Source organism: Triticum aestivum, chromosome 5D (assembly GCF_018294505.1).
Source record: "Triticum aestivum cultivar Chinese Spring chromosome 5D, IWGSC CS RefSeq v2.1, whole genome shotgun sequence".
Classification (NCBI taxonomy): domain Eukaryota; kingdom Viridiplantae; phylum Streptophyta; class Magnoliopsida; order Poales; family Poaceae; genus Triticum; species Triticum aestivum.
In genome coordinates this window covers 384,449,456-384,470,288 of record NC_057808.1, presented here as the reverse complement: position 1 = coordinate 384,470,288, position 20,833 = coordinate 384,449,456, and the positions used below count along the sequence as shown (strand labels likewise).

The 20,833-nt window shown below is 45.6% G+C and overlaps 1 protein-coding gene across 1 annotated transcript in view; it reads right to left on the bottom strand.

The window, feature by feature from the left end:
* Positions 1–5,853: 5,853 nt before the first annotated feature.
* Positions 5,854–20,833, bottom strand: part of LOC123120686 (uncharacterized) — a 59,183-nt gene continuing 44,203 nt past the window's right edge. Inside the window, exons 2-4 of the mRNA XM_044540674.1 lie at positions 8,191–8,303; positions 6,989–7,882; positions 5,854–6,904 (exon numbers count right to left, since the gene is read on the bottom strand). Coding sequence (XP_044396609.1) covers positions 6,680–6,904; positions 6,989–7,882; positions 8,191–8,303 — 1,232 coding nt within the window. The 3' untranslated portion in view covers positions 5,854–6,679. The remainder of the gene's footprint in view (positions 6,905–6,988; positions 7,883–8,190; positions 8,304–20,833) is intronic.

Sequence of the window (20,833 nt, the reverse complement as noted above, 5' to 3'; positions counted from 1 at the left end):
CGCCCAGGACGAAAAGCCCATTTTTTGTCATAGAAGTAGGAGCCCACCACATCTATGATGATACCGGGTTTTGTCACAATTATCGTCATAGAAGTGTCATATGTATGACAGAAAAAAAATTCGTTCGGCCCAAAATGTCACGGATGTGTCTTTTTTTTGTAGTGCCTGGAGGAGCACGTGTGCCCTGCCGCTCAAGCCGAAGATGTCATCATGGAATCCTCCATGGCAGAGACAGCGCAGAAGGCTGCCGAGTCTACCTCGGCAGAGGATGAAGCTCGTGACCCGGCAACGACCGTTGCCGGGGAAACAGAGATGCCTGCCCGACAGACTTCCTTAAGTATCTAGCTTAACCCCTCTTCTCTTTCATATTCTGGATGCCTCCACTGGCTTCTTTATTCGCTTTTTGAGACTTCCATTCCTTCGTTTTTTCACTGGCCCCTTCCATCTACAGCCCCCCAGGCTGAAGAACCAGACTTGTTGGAGGGGTGGCGGACATAGGGAGGTCCACCACAGATGAAGCCACGAAGGTCACGGTACTAAGGGGCAGGATCTCGCTGCCAGGGGAACACAAGGTTCCTTGGCAGTGGTGGAGCATTCTCTAGAAAGCGCCCCGGTAGAGGAATTGGTTATCGAGGCGAAGATTCCTCTTCAAACCATGGGTCCACTCCCCTCTTCCGGGGGCGCTGCCGATGCCCCGCCGTCTTCCTCGAACACGTTGGTCGTGGTGCCATTGTTGCCTGATATCGGAGCCCCCGGCCCGTTCTTGACAGACGGAGAGCTTGATGAAGAGCTTCAGCGTCTTCTGGCACCGCTGCATCTGGGAGGTGGGGAGGTCGACGATTCAACTGCCATCACCATGGATTTGTCCTTTATCGAGTCCATGGCGGTGGGCTTGAAAGAAATGCATGATCGACACAACCAGAAGTGGCAGGAGCTCAAGGAGCGGCACGAATCCGTCAGCAAAGCGGATCAGAAGCTGAAGGACAAGTGCCTGCAGTTGCGTGAATGGCACGACAAGCAGTTCAAGGCGCTCATGAGGCAGCAAAAGATCCTTCAGATGACGGGAGGGGGGCCTGGCGGATCATAAGGCATCTCTGGATGCTAGGGAGAGGGAGATCTCCCTTCGGGAAGAGGATCTTGCAGCTACCCTCCGCGCCAAGGATGAAAGTTTGGAGACCTTGGTGCAACAACGCACCAAAGAATTGAAGGACAAGCATGGGCCTGCTCTGGACACCCTTGCTACTGACCATGCTGCCCAGCTGAAGAAGCTTGTTGAAGATCTGGATGCCGCGTCTTCCACCAAGGCCGAGCTCGACCGGCAGGTGGCCAAACTGGATGAAGACCTTGCCGGGAGTGCCAAGGAGGTGGAGGCACTCAAAGAAGAGGCACAGCAAGCAGAGCTTCACCTGGCTGATGTGCAGTCGCAGCTCTCCTCCAAGACCCAAAGCCCTGAGACCGCTGACAGCAACATCTCTGATATGAGGGCGAGGATCGGCTCGCTGGAGCAGTCGGCGGAATCCCTTGAATCACGGCAACAGTTGCTGTCCAAGGATTTGGAAAACACCAAGCGCCTCCGACAAGAAGCAGAGGACAGGCTGAAGAACCAGGTCGACATGAGCAACCTTTGGCTCAAGAGCCTGATCGATATTGCAGAACGCCTTGGAGCCCAAGTCGCGACGATGGGCATGGACGGCCCGGTCTACTTAGCCAGCGAACATGAGGTCCCAAGTGCCAAGCTGGGGATCTTCTTCGACGAGTTGATCGACAAGTTGAAGGTGCATGAAGAGGGGAGGGCTGAGCGTTTCGCGACCGAATCGCGGAGGCTTGCTCGCAACACCCTCTTCATGGTCTTGAGCAACATCGCCTATCGCCACCCAGAGCTCGATCTTGACGACGGCTTCAAGAAGCCGCCAGTGGGTGCTGACGTTGCTGCCGCTGAGAAGAAGGCCGTTCCCCGCACCGATAGGGTTCTCCGCATTTAAGTTATTCCATCTGGTCCTGTAACGAAACATGACGCATATTTCGTGTTTAGTCATTTTATCTCTAGTGCTTGTGCGAGGCTGATACTTCTAGCTGTATCTTTAAATGCGTGTTTATCCCTTTAAACTCTATATGCTCGTGTTCTTAAGAGTAAGAGCATACCTCACAAGTACGTAGAAGATATGGTAAGAGTCTCAAGATTCGGCGCACGGGAAGGAAGGTTGTCAATAGCATAACTGATGGCACAACTCTGCACCAACTGCACTTTCTTCACTTTCGACTCTCCAAACGAGACTTGCACCAGTTCACCTGCTTCAAGGTAAAATCTGGAGAGATTTGGAGCTTCGTTCTCTATCACTTGAAGATTCATGCATCCAGCCACCTCCAGAAAGCTGAGCCGCAGCAGCAGGCAAGGTATCTCGAGGCGAACAATATCATCGCAGTATACAAGCTTCAGGTGTTCCAAAGTAGTGGAACTGGACAGAAGGCACCCTAACTCCTCCCCCGTAACACGCACATCGCGCAGATGCAGCGTTTTCAGGCTTCTCAAACCAAGTTGAAATGTGGGAAGTAAGGCACATCTGAAAAGGAGAAGCTTCTGAATCGAGCCCCCACACCTGTCAGATAGTAGTGTGCATGGGAAATCAAAGCTCGCCTCTTTCGACCATACTAGAAGCTCGAGTTCTTTGGTCATCGGTGTAACAGCCATCTGGAGCCAGCTATCAAGACGATGATACGGTTCAACATCATCTGGAGGAACGTGGTAGTCAAGCTTGAGTTTCGTCACGGCATCAGCGCACGAGCGGTTCCTCAGAACACAGTCGATTTTGTTGTTGTTGTCTCTTATAATAGCGTTCGATCTCGCTGCTTTTAAATCTTCTTTGCGGCACATCATTTCGTTGGTGAAGGTCAGATTGGGATGGCATCTCCAGGAGTGTAGGAAGGAGTGAGAAACACAGGCAGCACGGGCAGCGTCTTGCATTGGCAGTAGGAAATGTACACGACACCAAATTTCCTGCACGCGTGCACAAGTAGAGAAGAACATCATGAGAAATAGAGAGGTAAAAGCAGGGATAGGATGTTATAATCAGCAAGATTCAGCCATGGTTAGGAACAAGAATGACATAAACAGGAATGTTGTAACAATTTTCTATTTAGTTATTCTGCTGAGAACATAGCTCTGGAAGGTCTGGGCCCGGATATCTGGCTTGTTTGCCACCATGGGAAATCAAAAATAGTCTAAACAATTTCAGAAGTGCAACATACGAGATAGCAGGCCATGTACACATGGAATTCAAATTAGCTCCAAATGTCAACATCTTATAAGCCTAGTATGAACTGCTACATCATACATTGCATTGGTCTTGGCATTATTAGAACTTTAAGAAATCGTAGGGCAGAATATAGTTCGGTACAGCAAATCAACCAGTGTCTTGGCATCAGAACTTACAGAAACACAATGCAAGAATACAGTTCGGTACAGCAAACCGAAGCAGGTGTCGAGTGCAGTATAGCAGGTTCAGAACTCCCATTTTTCAGTCCAGCACATAATTCTCCATGAGAAGATTAATAATGAAAGGTGGGGAGAAGTGTCCCTTTTGCCGAGGCACGCCAAAAGGGTGGCGCCTGGGTACCCTAGGGCCTTTGCACATTTAAACTGATATAAGTACAAACAAAGATGCTTTACCCTTTTTAGAAAGGACGGTGCTCTACCTTGATGCATATGTTAACCACTTGTTTGCATCACTTCATCTGTCTTGTTTACTTTTCTTGTATGTCCAGTCAGGCAGAAACGTGACTGCTACAAATGTTCACACTTGCAGTAGCATACAGGTCAAGGCAAAGATGAAGTGTGTATTACACTATTACCATTCGAAGATATAGAAAGTATGGCAGATATAAATTTATACAACACAAGTTCACAACAATATTTAATGGAGTTCTTAACTAAGTTGCTTGCTAATAGGCTGCAGTTAGTGATTCTTAAATGTATCCACAAAAACCAGTATGGGTTTCTGAAATCAAGGTCCATTCAAGACTGTCTGGCATGGGCCTTTGAGTACATTCATCAGTGCAAGCAATCTCGGAGACCTATACTGATTTTGAAGCTGGAATTTGCCAAGGCTTTTGACACGATCGAGCATGAAGCAATATTGTTAATCCTGCAGCAGAAGGGCTTTGATGTCAAATGGCTAGCTTGGGTTAAGGAAATCTTATCTTCTGGTTCTTCTTCGGTTTTGTTAAATGGAGTGCCAGGAAAACAATTTCAGTGCAAGTGCGGTGTTAGGCAAGGGGACCCTTTATGTCCTCTGCTCTTTGTAATTGCTGCCGATCTTCTGCAATCAGTTGTCAACAGAATGCTGGTTGATGGAGTCCTCACCCTGCCAATTCCCTCCCATGATCCACATGTTCCAATCATCCAATATGCTGATGATACTATATTAATTGTACATGTAGTGGACTCCCAGCTCATTGCTCTCAAGGAAATGTTGGATGTTTTCTATGCCTCAACTGGCCTCAAAGTGAATTTCCAGAAATCCACAATGGTGCCCCTTAACATTGACAATGAGGAGGCCATTAGGCTTGCGGCTGTGTTTGGATGCTCTTTGGGGACACTTCCTTTCACTTACCTAGGTCTCCCATGGGAACTACTAAGCCAAGGATTATTGATCTTTTCCCTTTGGTTGATAGGATGGAAAGAAGGCTTACTGCTAGCTCTGCCATGCTGAATCAAGGCTCCCGACTTCAGTTGCTGACCTCTGTGTTGTCCTCTATGCCCATTTATTTCCTTTGTACATTGGACATTCCAATTGGCATTATTAAGCAACTGGAACGAATTCAACGACAATGCCTCTGGCGTGGCAATTCAGACACACCCAAACAGTCACTTGCAGCATGGGAGTTGGTTTGCAGGCCCAAGGATAAAGGTGGTCTTGGCATAATTAACTTGCACCTTCAGAACCAAGGCTTACTCATTAAGCATCTTCATAAGTTTTTCAATAAGGAGGACATCCCTTGGGTCTCTCTTATCTGGAACTCTTATTATGATGGTGTTGTACCCCAGGCCACGATGTTGTGTGGCTCTTTCTGGTGGAGGGACGTTTTCAAGCCGGCTGATTCTTACAGAGCAATCTCTACAGCCACTGTGAATCAGGGAGATTCTATTTTGTTCTTGTCTGACAGTTGGATACTACACAATACAAACAAACCACTTCAGGACCGGCTGCCTCACTTATTCTCCTTTGTCAAGGATGACAAGATCTCTGCCATGGATTTCCTGGATTCTGAGGATGTGACATCAATGTTTCATTTGCCAATCTCGAGCGCAGCAGCTTCGGAACTTGATCACCTCCTTCTTTGGGTCACTATGTTGCAAAGAGATGCTACTGCTCCTGATGTGTGGTCTTGGCCTTCAAAGACTGGTTACTCTGCTAAGAGCTTTTACACCATAATGCACACACACCTTCTGACAATTATGCCTTGTGTTTGGCTTTGGAGATGTTCATGCACGATGAAAATCAAGGTTTTTGGTTGGTTGCTCTTTTTTGATCGCCTAAACACTCGAGACCTCCTTCTCAGGAGACATTGGAGGACTGATCAAGAGGATAATCTTTGTGTACTTTGTCCTGCCCGTCTGCATGAGGATAGGTTCCATCTCTTCTTCAACTGCAATTTCAGTCAACGGGTCTGGTCTTATCTCCAGATTGATTGGTTGGGCGGACAGGATGTGACCTCCTGCCTTTTGCACGCCAAGAAGAATTTTCAGCAACCATTCTTCTTTGAGGTTATGCTCACTGCGGCCTGGTGCATTTCGACTACTAGGAATGGGAAGATCTTCATATCAGAGAGGGCCTCGTTTGGCGTGTAGAGGGGTAAATTTGTACATGATATCAACTTGTTGTACCATAGAGTGAGGGAGAGTGTTAAACCTGCTTTCTTAGCTTGGGTTAATAATCTTCCTTAGATTGTTGTATTTTGTAGCATAGGTAAGTAGGTAAGTTTCTTTTCTGCCTTTCTAGTTGGTATATAGGTGGACCTCTGTTCTTTTAATATTAAATAAAAGACTGTGGAGCTTTTGCTTCACAGTACATAGTCAAAAAAACAATATTTAATGGACAGCAGTAATATTAAGTACATTGGACAGTCTGGTAAACAAAGTTATCAGGAAGGTAATATCACAGACTCCTAAACAGCTCTGGTGACATGAATGTAACATAGCACCAGACAACTAAAACATATCACCATTCAATAGAATCAGATAGCCACAGTGATTTGACACCTGAATTACTAAAAGCGATGGCATCGTTGGCAAGGCTTCGGAACATTTAACTTGACTGTAGAGGGAACATTCCCCTTGATGTATTTTTTCACAGCCAAGATTGATTTACGTGCCTTCACTATAGCTGTAGCTTTTAGGGGACATCATTTCCTGCCCTTGCCAGAACACCGGTAATTAGCAGGACTAGCATCCACTGTAAGGGACTCAAGTGACGTTGCATTCTCGAGAAGATGGCATGCCAGCTTAATCATGCTCTTTTGGGGGAAGAAACCAATGATCTTCACACTCTTGAGGTTACCATGGCAGTGTTGTGGCAGTCACCTAAGAGAGGCAGGATCTCCCTCAAACCAGTGATACATGGAGTGCTCCCATACTTGAAGATTAAAAGCCAAGGTATTTAAATTGATGATCCAAACATGGTTAGCAGATAATCATTGCAGGATGCAGTGGCTTTTTCCCCCTTTTTTGAGGAAAGGTGAACAACGAACTTACAAACAAGCGAAACGTCTCCAGGGAAGGAGATGCTTGGAAAACAGGAACCAATGATAAATAATCGTAGTCCTTGTCAAAATTATATCCACTCATAAGAAGAATACTCAAGAACTTGAGGTGGAGTTTGCCAGATGCCATTAGAGAATTGACTATCTGCATAAACATGTCTCAGGTCAATTATTCCAACACTTGGCTACCTTTATATGGATGTTTGCCAACTTAAGAGTAAGACCATACCTCACAAGTAGAACATATGGTAAGAGTCTCGAGATTCGGCACACGTGAAGGAAGGTTGTCAGTAGCATAACTGATGGCACGGCTCTGCACCAACTCCACTTTCTTCACTTTCACCTCTCCAAATGAGACTTGCACCCGTTCACCTGCTCCAAGGTAAAATTTGGAGAGATTTGGAGCTTCGTTCTCTATCACTTGAAGATTCATGCATCCAGCCACCTCCAGGAAGCTGAGCCTCTGCAGCAGGCAAGGTATCTCGAGGCGAACGATAGCATCGCAATATTCAAGCTTCAGGTGTTCCAAAGCAATGGAACTGGACAGAAGGCACCCTAACCCCTCCCCCGTAACACGCACATCGCACAGATGCAGCGTTTTCAGGCTTCTCAAACCAAGTTGAAATGTGGGACGCAAGGCGCATCTAAAAAGGAGAAGCTTCTGAATCGAGCCCCCACACCTGTCAGATACTAGTGTGCATGGGAAATCAAAGCTCGCCCCTTTCGACCATACTTGAAGCTCGAGTTCTTTGGTCCTCGGTGTAACAACCATCTGAAGCCAGCTATCAAGACGATGATACGATTCAGTGCCATCAGGAGGAACATGGTAGTCAAGCCTGAGTTTCGTCACGGCGGCAGTGCCCAAGCGGTTCGTCAGAACACGATCGATATTGTTGTTGTAGTCTCTTATAATAGCGTCTGATCCTGGTGTCTTCAAATTTTCTTTCGGGCACATCATTTCATTGGTGAAGGTGAGATTGGGATGGCTTCTCCAGTAGCCTAGGGAGGAACGAGAAACACAGGCGGCCCGGGCAGCATCTTGCATATGTAGTAAGGAATATATACGACAACATATGTCATGCGTGCAAAAGCAGAGAAGCACCATGAGAATTAGAGGGAAAAGCTGGGAAAGGATGCCATAATCAGCAAGATTCAGCCAGCCAAGGTTAGGGACAAGTTGCAAAATGTTCTTGTAGGCATATAAACACAAGGAAAGACAATGCTAATTCGGAGTTCACGACAAGATAAAACAAATAGCACAGCTCGCACGGAAAAGAGTTCTAGTAGATCTAGTCCCTAACCAAGTAAGAAGAAAGCCTAGTCCGTAGTAAAATTTGTAACCGTTTTTGTGCTGGAGTTAACTGCACCAGAACAAAGCAAAGCTTGTAGCTATTCTACCGATAGAAGCCTCGCAGCAATATCAGAGCATACCTCTGGAAGGACTGGATCCAGATATCTTGCTTCTTTGCTACCATGGGAATCAACATCCTGTCGGTAGGGTGGGCTGTCTCTTTCAGATACCGATGAAGCAGCATTCCATCCTCCTGCAACACATCGGTTTTATGATCAGTACAGAGAGCAATGAAAGGAACAAGCAGGTTCAAAACAAAGTGAGATCTGAGTCTGACAGAGAGCTTGCCTGGGGACTGAGTCTACTGGATCATGGTGGGCATGGAGGATGTGGATGCCGAGCCGGGAGTGGCAGACGGTAGCTCGGTGCTTTGGGTGCCTGCTGGAGGATGACGGCGCCGCCCTTGCCGTGAGCTGTGCGAGGATCCTGGCCTTCCTAAGGGCGTCAGAGAAGAAGGGGCGTCGCGGGGAGAAGGGTGTCGCCGGAGAAAGAGGGTCGCCGGGAGAAGGGAGCGAGTCAGCCCGCCATCGCCGGCCCTGCGTAGCCGCCGACGCCAGCCGCCATCGCCATCGTGTGGATTTCGAGATGGTTTTTATTTCTGAGCAAAATTTCGGGATGGAGGTAGGGTTAGTGCTGAAATTTGAGATGGGCTTTAGGCCCATATAGCAATTTCTAAAAATCTCTAAAGGCCCATGTGGGTTATATGGCACTAGGTGTAGTGAGAAGTTTAGTCCCACCCCGTTAGTGGAGAAGGAGTTGGACCTCTTTATAAGGGATTCTCTTCTACATGCTATTGGAGCTTGAGAATAGAAGAGGCCCTCGCGCACTCCTCCGCCGCCCGCCACGACGCGCCGCGGGATTGAGCCGAGCCGAGCTCACACCTACGCGCTTATTTTTGCCAGTCACTAACGGAGAGTTCTCTGACAGCTGGGCCACGATGTGAAACGTGGGTCGAGCCCACGTCTCTCCACGCGGCTGTGCTTATATAAGTGTGCGGTGTCTCCTAACCCTAGCCGCCACGATCAGATCACATCTACTCCACGTGCACGCCCACCATCATTCCTCTGCTGCTGCTGTCGCCGGTGACTCCATCCCATCCACCGCGTACACGGTAGACGGGAGAGCAGGTCTCCGAAACCCCGTCTCTCCGGTTCCTGTTCGGGAGAGAGGCGAATAGGTTTTTGGGAAGCGACTGCTCGCTGTTCGTCTACTTCCTCATCACCATGTCGCAGTCCGACGCCGACCGTCTCGCTGCCGAGAAACTTGAAGCCGACAAGAAGGCGGTCGAGGATGCTGCTGCTGTTACCACCGCCGCGGCCTCTGCATGGCCTACTGGAGGGTATAACTCGTTTATCCCGCTCCTAGTGTTTTCTGTTATAGCTATGCTAGTGCTATACATAGATGTATCTGCCATTAGCGTAGCATGTGCTTGCGTGATTCAATATCAGCATGTTCTTAATTCTGTCAATGCCATTCTAGTGATTTATTTATGGATTAAATTAGTCAAAAAATTGCCTACTTACTCAGCAATCCAAAAACTATTATGTGTAGGAATTTTTCGACAAGTGGCTTTGCCGCTGCACTGAAACCGGATAAGTTTACCGGTACGTACTTTAAGCGTTGGTAGACTAAGACCACTTTATGGCTCACGGCTATGAACGTGTTCTGGGGCACCGGTATCTCCATGGGAACGATTGCTCCTGAACAAGAGAAGGAATTCAAGGAGGCCACCCTTGTGTTTCTCAGAGCAGTTCTTAGTGTGATTGGAGATAAACTGGTCGACGCATATTTACATGTGCATGTCGCCAAGGACTTGTGGGAGGCGCTCGAATCTAAGTTCGGGGCTGCTGATGCGGGGAGCGAGATGTATATTATGGAGCAGTTCCACGATTACAAGATGGTTGAAAACCGTCCTGTATTGGAGCAGGCTCATGAGATAATATGCATTGTTAAAGAGCTTGGGCTTCTTAAGTGCGAGTTATCGGGCAAGTTTGTTGTGGGTTGCATAATCGCTAAGCTCCCTAATTCCTGGAGGAACTTTGCCACCACTCTGAAACATCAGAGGCGTGAATTCTTTGTGGAGGATGTCATTGGCCATCTGAGTGTTAAGAAGAATTCAAGGGCAAAGGACTGGCACAGAAAAGGGGCCGAAGGAACTTTGTCGCCAACATGGTGAACCAGAGGAACCATAACTCCCACAAGCCCAAGGGAAAGAACGGTGTCCAACAGAATACCGACTTTAAGAAGAAGGGTAAGAAGACCTTCAAGAAGAACAAGAAGGATGAGGGTTGCTTTACTTGTGGTTCGTTGAACATTGGGCCAACAAGTGCCCAAACAAGTTTAAGAAGTCAGGGCAGGACTCCAAGTCCGTCAACATGATTGTGGGCAACAATGAGAATGGTGCATCTGAGTACGGTAATTTGTTTACTATTTTTTTAGTGTTTCAACCCAACGATTGGTGGGTGGATACAGGTGCAGGTGTTCATGTGTGTGCTGACATTTCATTCTTCACTTCTTACCAGGTCACAGGCCACGGGTCCGTATTGATGGGGAATGGTGTGAGTGCTTCTGTTCATGGTGTTGGCATGGTCGATCTGAAGTTTACTTCGGGAAGGATCGTGCAGCTGAAGAACGTGCAGCATGTCCCCGCCATCAAGAAGAACCTTGTTAGTGGCTCCCTACTATGTAGAGAAGGATTTAAGTTGGTCTTCGAGTCTAATAAATTAGTTGTTACTAAATATGGACTATTTGTTGGAAAAGGTTATGAGAGCGGAGGGATGTTCCGCCTTTCCCTCGCTGATTTTTGTAATAAAGTCGTGAACCATATTCATTCGAGTGTTAATGAATCTGAAGTTTGGCATTCACGTCTTTGTCACATTAGTTTCGGTGTTATGATGCGGCTAGCTAAGTTGGATTTAATCTCGAGTTTCACTTTATCCAAAGTTTCTAAGTGCCTTTCATGTGTGCAAGCTAAGCAACCTCGCAAGCCTCACAAGGCCGCGGAGGAGAGACACTTGGCACCATTGAACTCATACATTCTGATCTTTGTGAAATGAATGGTGTGTTGACTAAAGGTGGAAAGAAATACTTCATGACATTGATAGATGATTCCACTAGATATTGCTCTATGTACATGTTAAATACTAAAGATGAGGCTCTACACTACTTTAAAATCTATAAAGCAGAAGTTGAGAATCAACTTGAAAAGAAAATTAAACGAGTCCGATCAGATCGTGGTGGAGAGTACTTCTCGAGTGAGTTTGATTCTTTTTGTATGGAACACGGCATTATTCATGAGAGGACGCCTCCCTATTCACCCCAGTCAAACGGGGTTGCCGAGCGGAAAAACTGTACTCTAACTGATTTAGTTAACGCCATGTTAGATACATCGGGTTTATCCAAGGCATGGTGGGGGGAGCCTATATTGACGGCATGTCATGTCCTGAATAAAGTTCGGACAAAGGATAATGAGATCACTCCCTATGAGAAATGGGCGAAGAGAAGGACAACACTCTCGTACCTGCGTACTTGGGGCTGTTTGGCGAAAGTCAATGTGTCGATCCCCAAAAAACGTAAGCTTGGACCCAAGACTGTGGACTGCGTTAATTTGTGAAGGAAATATGCCCTAGAGGCAATAATAAAGTTATTATTTATTTCCTTATATCATGATAAATGTTTATTATTCGGGATAATTAGATTTATGCCCCTAGTTGTGTCCCACTCATCTGTTTTACCCCTAATTCCCAAAAGTCACCGGTTCTGTCCAAATCACTTTGCTCCTCTTATGCTTTTGCCCTTTGACCGTTTGACCGTCAGTTTGAAAACTTCATAACTAATTCATACTAAATCAGAAAAATGCAAATAAGATACCAAAATGTTCAAAAAAAAGATCACCTATATGTCAGTGTCATTTGCATTCATGAAAAAAGGGTTGGAAAGTGCCCATCCGAGTTTTAGCTCTTATTCTACCACCATGAATAGTAAAAACTAAAAAAGTTCAAAAAAATTCAAAAATAATTTGGTGCCAAAGAATGACAAATGTTTTAAGTGCCTGCCAAGTTTCATCAGGGAATAACATTCGTGGGTGCCGCGGCAAAAAAAACAATCAACACTCCAAAATAGATTATTTTTTTGCCACGACTTCCACGAATGTCGTTCCCTAATGAAACTTGGCAAGCACTTAAAACACTTGTCGTTCTTTGCCACCATATTTTTTTTGAATTTTTTAGAGTTTACTATTCATGGTGGTATCAAAAGCGCTAAAACTCGGATGTGCACTTTCCAACACTTTTTTCATGAATGCAAATGACACTGACATATAGGTGATGTTTTTCTGAACATTTTGGTATCTTATTTGCATTTTTTTGATTTTGTATGAATTAGTTATGAAGTTTTCAAACTGACGGTCAAACGGTCAAAGGGCAAAAGCATAAGAGGATCGAAGTGACTTGGACAGAACCGGTGCCTTTTGGGAATTAGGGGTAAAACAGACAAGTGGAACACAACTAGGGGCATAAATCTAATTATCCCTTATTATTCATGCTAGAATTGTATTAACCGGAAACTTAGTACATGTGTGAATACATAGACAAACCACTAGTATGCATCTACTTGACTAGCTCGTTGATCAAAGATGGTTAAGTTTCCTAACCATTGACATGAGTTGTCATTTGATGAACGGGGTCACATCATTAGAGAATGATGTGATTGACATGACCCGTCCGTTAGCTTAGCACTATGATCGTTTTGTCTATTGCTATTACTTTCTTCATAACTTATACATGTTCCTATGACTATGAGATTATGCAACTCCCAAATATCGGAGGAACACTTAGTGTGCTATCAAACGTCACAACATAACTGGGTGATTATAAAGATGCTCTACACGTGTCTCCGATGGTGTTTGTTGGGTTGGCATAGATCAAGATTAGGATTTGTCACTCCCTGTTTCGGAGAGGTATCTCTGGGCCCTCTCGGTAATGCACATCACTATAAGCCTCGCAAGCAATGTGACTAATGAGTTAGTCACGGGATGATGCATTACGGAATGAGTAAAGAGACTTGCTGTTAATGAGATTGAACTAGGTATTGGGATACCGACGATCGAATCTCGGGCAAGTAACATACTGATGACAAAGGGAACAACGTATGTTGTTATGCGGTTTGACCGATAAAGATATTCGGAGAATATGTGGGAGCCAATATGAGCATCCAGGTTCCGCTATTGGTTATTGACCGGAGATGAGTCTCGGTCATGTCTACATAGTTCTCGAACCCATAGGGTCCGCACGCTTAATGTTCGATGACGATCGATATTATGAGTTTATGTGTTTTGATGTACTGAAGGTAGTTCGGAGTCCCGGATGTGATCACGGACATGACGAGGACTCTCGAAATGGTCGATATATAAAGATTGATATATTGGAAGGTTATATTCAGACACCGAAAAGGTTCCGGGGGTCACCGAATAAATACTGGAGTACCGGGGAGTTACCGGAACCCCCCGGGGGGGTCAATGGGCCTTCATGGGCCTTAGTGGAAATAGAGGGCAGCAAGGGAGCTGTGGGGCATGCCCCCCTAGGCCCAAACCGAATTGGTTTAGGGCTTGGGGGGTCGGCCCCCTCTTTCCTTCTCCCCTCGTCCTCTTTCCTTCCCCTCCTAGTTGGACTAGGAAAGGGGGAACCTACTCCTAGTAGGAGTAGGAGTTCCCCTTGGGGCGCACCCTATGAGGCCGCTGACGGTGTCCTGGACTAGGGGGGACTCACCACGTCGTCTCCCGATCTATTGGATTGGGCCGAGGACCCCCAGGGCCATTTACTCATGGGCCAGTTCGGACAGCTCCTGCCGCGTACAAGGAAGACTCCGCAAGACTTGGCGCCGAAGACAAGGACTCTCCTAAGCCCTAGGCCTCCGGTGTCTTATATAAACCGAGGCCAGGCTAGTCAATAGACAATCTCATATTCATTACTACAATCTCGTGGTAGACACATGTACTCTGTACTACACCCATATGAAAACAATCAAAAGCAGCATGTAGGGTATTATCTCTTCAAGAGAGCCCGAAGCTGGGTAAAACCCCGTGTCCATGTTACCATCGCTCCACGACGCCTACCTTAGGACCCCTACTACGAGATATGTCGGATTTGACACCGACATTGGTGCTTTCATTGAGAGCCTGTTAGGCGATCGTCGCGGATCGATGGGGCAATCAGGTGATATTTTTCTAGTTAAATCTGTTCCACATGAATTAATTTCTTTGAGAGTTGTTGTTCTCGGATCGCTATTTTATTCCACAGGTTTCTCCGATGTCTTTTTCGATCTCAGACCAAATCAGGAGAATTTATGCACCGGCCACCGCCGATCACCAAAACGTCTGTGTGGCCGAGGACCGTGTGGAGGCAGCATCCAAACTAGAGCAAGACAAGCTGTCCTCGGGACCAACTTGGGGGCTGGGACCTCGTCCCGCCACAAGCCCGAATCGCGTCATCAACACCGAACACATTAACCAGCTAAGTCGCTTTCATGCTCAAAGACTTTCCATTTTAAATTTTGTTTTGTTCGACCAGGCATTATACTTTCTTGGCAAAAAGGTGTTTGTGAAAAATTTCCTTGCCATAACTTTGTCTGTGACACACAAATTAAAATACCCCATTTATTTGGGGGCTTCCTTTATGAAGCTTTTTTCTCTTGCATATGATTATACTTGTACGGCTTCGTTCCTTGTTCGTGTATTACGCCACAATATGCACCATATTGACTTAAGTGTTCCGCAAGCTGGGTTGCCTTGATCCTGTGTTTACCCCTACATTCCCGATTGTTCGGCTAGGGAGTAAAGGGAGCACCTCTGCAGTTGTCACGATCGGGTCATCCGAGCTCGGACCTCAGACTGGGTGAAGCCGAAAGCTAGTGCTCTTATTGTTTTCAATCATGGTCGGCACACAACGGAACTCACGAGTACAAAAAAACTATTACACAAGTCTCATAGTGACAATGAGCAACCGAAGAAAGGTATCGGTGGAGGTACTATTTTCTTCGAAGATGCTTCTTACACTCCGTCAGTAATATAGCATAAGTTCCCTAAGCGCGCTTTGTCTGTTACAGCCTTATGGCCTGATTGCCTGGTTATCGGAAACACCGTTGATATTCTCGACAGGTGGAGTACATAACACTTTTCGGCCCTTGACCGAAGAGGGAGAAGCCGACGGTCGGTTAAGACGCGTTTAAAGTTTGGGTGAACACATATATGATACAAGTACTTCGGTACATACGATCATTATACATAAAAATTCTTTTACCCAAGTCACTTGGGGCCCCTTAAATTTATATGAGTCGTTTTATAATAAATGATTTCTTCCTAGTCGTTGCAAAGTCTTTTTCTATCACTCCTTTTTCGACGCGAGTGTGTGGTCAATAGCCGGGGAGCCTAATTTCTCTCTCAAAGCCGCTAGAGTTTAGTTTGCTAAATTGGCCTAACGAGAAGTACCCTGCCTTAGGGATAGGAGGTTGAAGCCGTAGGCTGACCCACTTGAAGTCTTGAGATAGGATGTGTCATATTAAAGCACGACATAAGCACTTTTTTTTTCTAAGACCAATTTTCGGATTGGCACCGAACACTTGATCTTGTTCGGACGTCAAGTTTTTTTGACGTTTTTTGGTTTTCCAAGCTTATGGCACTTTTAAACTATTTGTGTGTTTTCAACATAAGTCTTGCAGTGCAACGCCAGACACCTTTAGAGATTTGGCAAAAACATTCTCGGATATTGCTATATATGCATCGGTTTCAAATTGTGTCTTCGGTCGATAGTTGGGTTGCCCGGCTCCTGTGCTTGCCTCCTACGTTCCGCTTTGTTCGGCTAGGAGAACCACTGCGATTGTGCTTCCAGCTCGCATGGTTAAGCACCTCAGTGGAGAAAGCCGAAAACTGACTGTCACAATAAGCGTAAACTGGTCAGCGATCCGATGACTATGTTAAATGACGGTTGCTCATAAAATTGGCCGAAGTGTTTACGGCTTAACCTCGGCTGTCCCCGAACACTAACCGGGGGCTCGTAGCTAGCTTCCCCAGTTTAAAGCTCCTATGACTAGGTGAAGGTTATAAAGCCCGCATATCTGATTGCCTCGTTTTCGCTAACACAACCGCCTTCGGGCATCGAGACGTCGGCTAAGGGTTGTCTTGTTATTGCGGAAACACCCTGCGTAGTATCTACAAAGGGGCAGAAGCCGACGATGGGCCACTTTCAACTGATAAATGGTCGCAACATAGTCAAAATAAACATATCATCAGCATTTGTATTTACTATACGAGGGCTGCCTTCCGTAATCATCGTTATAAAGCCATAAATATGCATCAATTTGACATAAGATTTTGGCCAATCTGGGTTGCCTGGCTCCTGTGCTTACCTCTGCATTCCCGATTGTTCGGCTAGGCGGTAAAAGGAGCACCTCTGTGATTGTTACTGCCGGGTCATCCGAGTTAGTACCTCAGACTGGGTGAAGCCGAAAGCTAGCAATCTTAAAGTATCACATTGGTCGGCAACAACGGAAGTGAAAATTTTGATTCATTAATACCATAGAGTTCGGGAACTTTCCCCGAATTAATTCCTCAATATTTTCTCCTGCATTGATCAGAGGCGAGGTTTCATGATCATGGTTGGCATCACAACCCAAAGAAAGGAACCGATAGCGGGACTATTTTCTTTGGAAGATGTTTCTTACGTTAAAAAGTAATATAACATATCTCTCTGCATACCTTTGTTTATAAAACTGTATGGCCGGATTGCTTTGTTTGTCGTAAATCTTTGCCCTCATAAAGGCTTTATAAAGTAGGACAAACACTCCTCGGCTGTTGGCCGAGGAGGTTGAAGCCGATGGTCGGTCAACAAAGTTTTGTACAATGTGGATCCGAGCATTAATGATGTAGGGTACTTGGATACCTAGAATCATTACACATAATTTGTGATTTTACTCTGGATATCGATCCTTAATTCGGCCACCCGTGCTCGCATTATGGCTCGGGGCCTACTGGGCTTTAGGCTTATCATTCACTAATATTAAAGGGGCATATCGATCCCCTGATCTGGTGTTGCCACCCGACCAGTGGCTCGGGGGCCCCCTCCCCTTGCTCCTTTATATACGGGGGCAGGGGGAACCCTAGAACACACAAGTTGACAGTTGTCTTAGCCATGTGCGGTGCCCCCCTCCACCATATTCCACCTCGGTCATATCATCGTAGTGCTTAGGCGAACACCTGCGCTGATAAATTCATCATCACCGTCGCCACACCGTCGTGCTGACGAAACTCTCCCTCAGCCTCAACTGGATCAAGAGCACGAGGGACGTCATCGAGCTGAACATGTGCTGAACACGGAGGTGTCGTACGTTCGGTGCTGAGATCGGTCGGATCATGAAGATGTACGACTACATCAACCGCGTTGTCATAACGCTTCCGCTTACGGTCTACGAGGGTACGTGGACAACACTCTCCCCTCTCGTTGGTATGCATCACCTAGATGGACTTGCGTGTGCGTAGGAAAATTTTGAAATTACTGCGTTCCCCAACAGTGGCATTCGAGTCATGTAGCAATCCGACCTCAGACGGTCAAATCTCTGTGTATAAGTGTCATCCCTGGATCGGTAATGCTGACACACACAGTACTTGAAGGATTTATAACAGAGTAGCAATCACACACTTATTACATCGAATGTCTCAAGGGAGAACTTATTACAATAAATATGGCTTAAGGCCATCTAAATAAGATAACAGTGGAAGGCTTGGAAGATAAAGTGAGTCCATCAACTCCAACGGCATAGCTGAGTGCACGACAACGACCTAGTGCACCTTACTCTTCGTCTGAAAAGTCTGCAACATGATATGTTGCAGCCCGAAATGGGTCAGCACATGGAATATGCTAGCAATATAACACAGTAGAGCAAATGAACAAGTAAAAGCTATCACTACATGCATCTATGGCTGGTGGAGACTCTATGGTTATAATATTTTGCGAAAAGCCAATTTTTCCCCATAGCAAAGGAATATATTTTATTTAACTATCACGGTGGTTGAACCATTCAGAAGGTTCCTCCAACTCAATCCCATTTAAAAAGTAATTATCAACCCAACAAATTAATTTAGAGTGATGAGATCGAATCAATAATTCAAGTACCAGATACTCAAGATGTCCATAACCGGGGACACGGCTAACCATGATTAGTTTGTACACTCTGCAGATGTTTGCGCACTTTTCCCCACAAGACTCGATCTTCTCCGTTGAATTTCTCGCACTACATGGTGTTTGACAAACGGATGACCGAGACACAGTCTTTCAGAAGCAATAACTCTAACCCAGGGTAGACAGTACCAACCTACATCCCCTACATCTGCTAGCCTACCACTGGAAGAGGTCATGCAACCTACTCAACTATGCTAGAGCCCATAATAGCTTGTGGATGCACACGGAAGTTTCCAGCATGAATTATCTTATGATCCCTTTGAGCCTGGGTGGCGAGCCGTAGGATGATCACACGGGTCCTCCGGGATATCCTAGGACAACACTGGATTCTCCAGGTGCCCAAACCAAAAATCCACCCAGATGTGTATTAAAGTTGCCACCTTAAGTTGAACCATTAATTAACAATCTCACATCTGTCATGGTTACACTCAAACCCAATCCACGTCTACGAGCATAGCATGGCAATATAAGCATAGCGTAGAAGTAACTCCCAAGGGTTTGGTAATAAAAGGGCAATAGGTTCTACCTCATCATCTAATTCCCAAAACCCACAAGTTAATCACATCCTAATCATGCAATGTTTGAGGATTGTATCTAATGCATAAAAACTGGGTATGAAAAGAGTATGATCAATGTGTTACTTGCCTTGCTGATGATCTGCAAACCCTAAAGACTCGTAGTAGCACGCTTCGCACTCCGGGAATTCTATCGCAAACAAACAATAGCATAGATAAGCACTCAAGCAAAGATGCAAGGGAAAAACTCAAATAATAAGATCGAATATGAAAATCCACTTGAAAAGGTTGGATCTGCAAAAAGAATCAATCGAATCGGAGCTATGGAACTGAAACTACGGTCAGAAGAACTTCAAATTCAAATCTGGTTGAAACCAAATTTTAAATTGTCAAAACCTTGTTCAAGTTATTTAAACAGAAAGAGGGGCTCGAGACGAAGATTTTGGCGTTGGTTTCACTAGATTTGGACAAACGGTTGAGAAGTTACGAGGGTTTGAAGATCAAGGGCTAATCTATGATAAAAATAATTGTAGATAGGTCCCTGGCCAAAAATAAAATAAAAAGAAAAGACTAACGAACGAACGTTCGCTGTCTGAACCTAACCGGCGAACAACTTTCGTTAAAACGAACGATCGGACGAACGTCCGCTAAATGAAATAAACCGACGAGAAAACTGATCTAAGAAAATAAACCGGAAACTAAAAAAACCGGGTGGTTAACCGAAAAAACCGACCGGTCAACGGCGGCGGCCCTGGCGGCGGTCGGCGATGGCGGCGGCGTGGGCGCGGCGGGCGGTAGTGGGGGCGGCGGCGGCTGGCGGCGCGGCGGCGCTAGGGTTTGGGGAGGCGGGTGGGCTGGGGCGGCCTCGGCCTCGCCTTATAAAGGCCTGACGCGGCAGTGTCCGGGTCGGGCACGGCCCGTTAGGTCGGTGCACGCCTTTTTTTAACGGACGGAGTAAAATAAATAAAAGAAATACAAAATGAGGTCCAAAAATCCTGAAATAAATTTTCACGGTCCTCTAATAATATTTCGGACAAAGTGAACATTTATTTGGGCTAAAATGCAAGTTTAAAAAATGCATATTTTTCAAATCCAAATAAAATAGCAATAAAATCCAAATAAAATTATTTATTTAACTTTAACATTTTCGTCCTATATTTCATTTATTTTGGAGAAGTCATATTATCCCCTCGCATATATTTTAATTAGAAATATTTCAGAGAGAAAAATAATTAAAACCAAAATGATCCATGTTTCGATATTTGAGAAAATTTAAATATGAAAATCGTGAAATCCCCAACTCTCTCCGTGGGTCCTTGAGTTGCTTAGAATTTCAAGGATCGCAAAACAAAATGCAATAAAATATGATATGCATGGATGACCTATGTATAACATTCCAAATTGAAAATTTGGGATGTTACAAACCTACCCTGTTGGAAATATGCCCTAGAGGCAATAATAAATGGTTATTATTATATTTCTTTGTTCATGGTAATTGTCTATTATTCATGCTATAATTGTATTGTCCGGAAATCGTAATACATGTGTGAATACATAGACCACAACGTGTCCCTAGTAAGCCTCTAGTTGACTAGCTCGTTGATCAACAGATAGTCATGGTTTCCTGACTATGGACATTGGATGTCATTGATAACGGGATCACATCATTAGGAGAATGATGTGATGGACAAGACCCAATCCTAAGCATAGCATTAAAGATCGTGTAGTTTCGTTTGCTAGAGCTTTTCCAATGTCAAGTATCTTTTCCTTAGACCATGAGATCGTGCAACTCCCGGATACCGTAGGAGTGCTTTGGGTGTGCCAAACGTCACAACGTAACTGGGTGACTATAAAGGTGCACTACGGGTATCTCCGAAAGTGTCTGTTGGGTTGGCACGGATCGAGACTGGGATTTGTCACTTCGTGTGACGGAGAGGTATCTCTGGGCCCACTCGGTAATGCATCATCATAATGAGAGC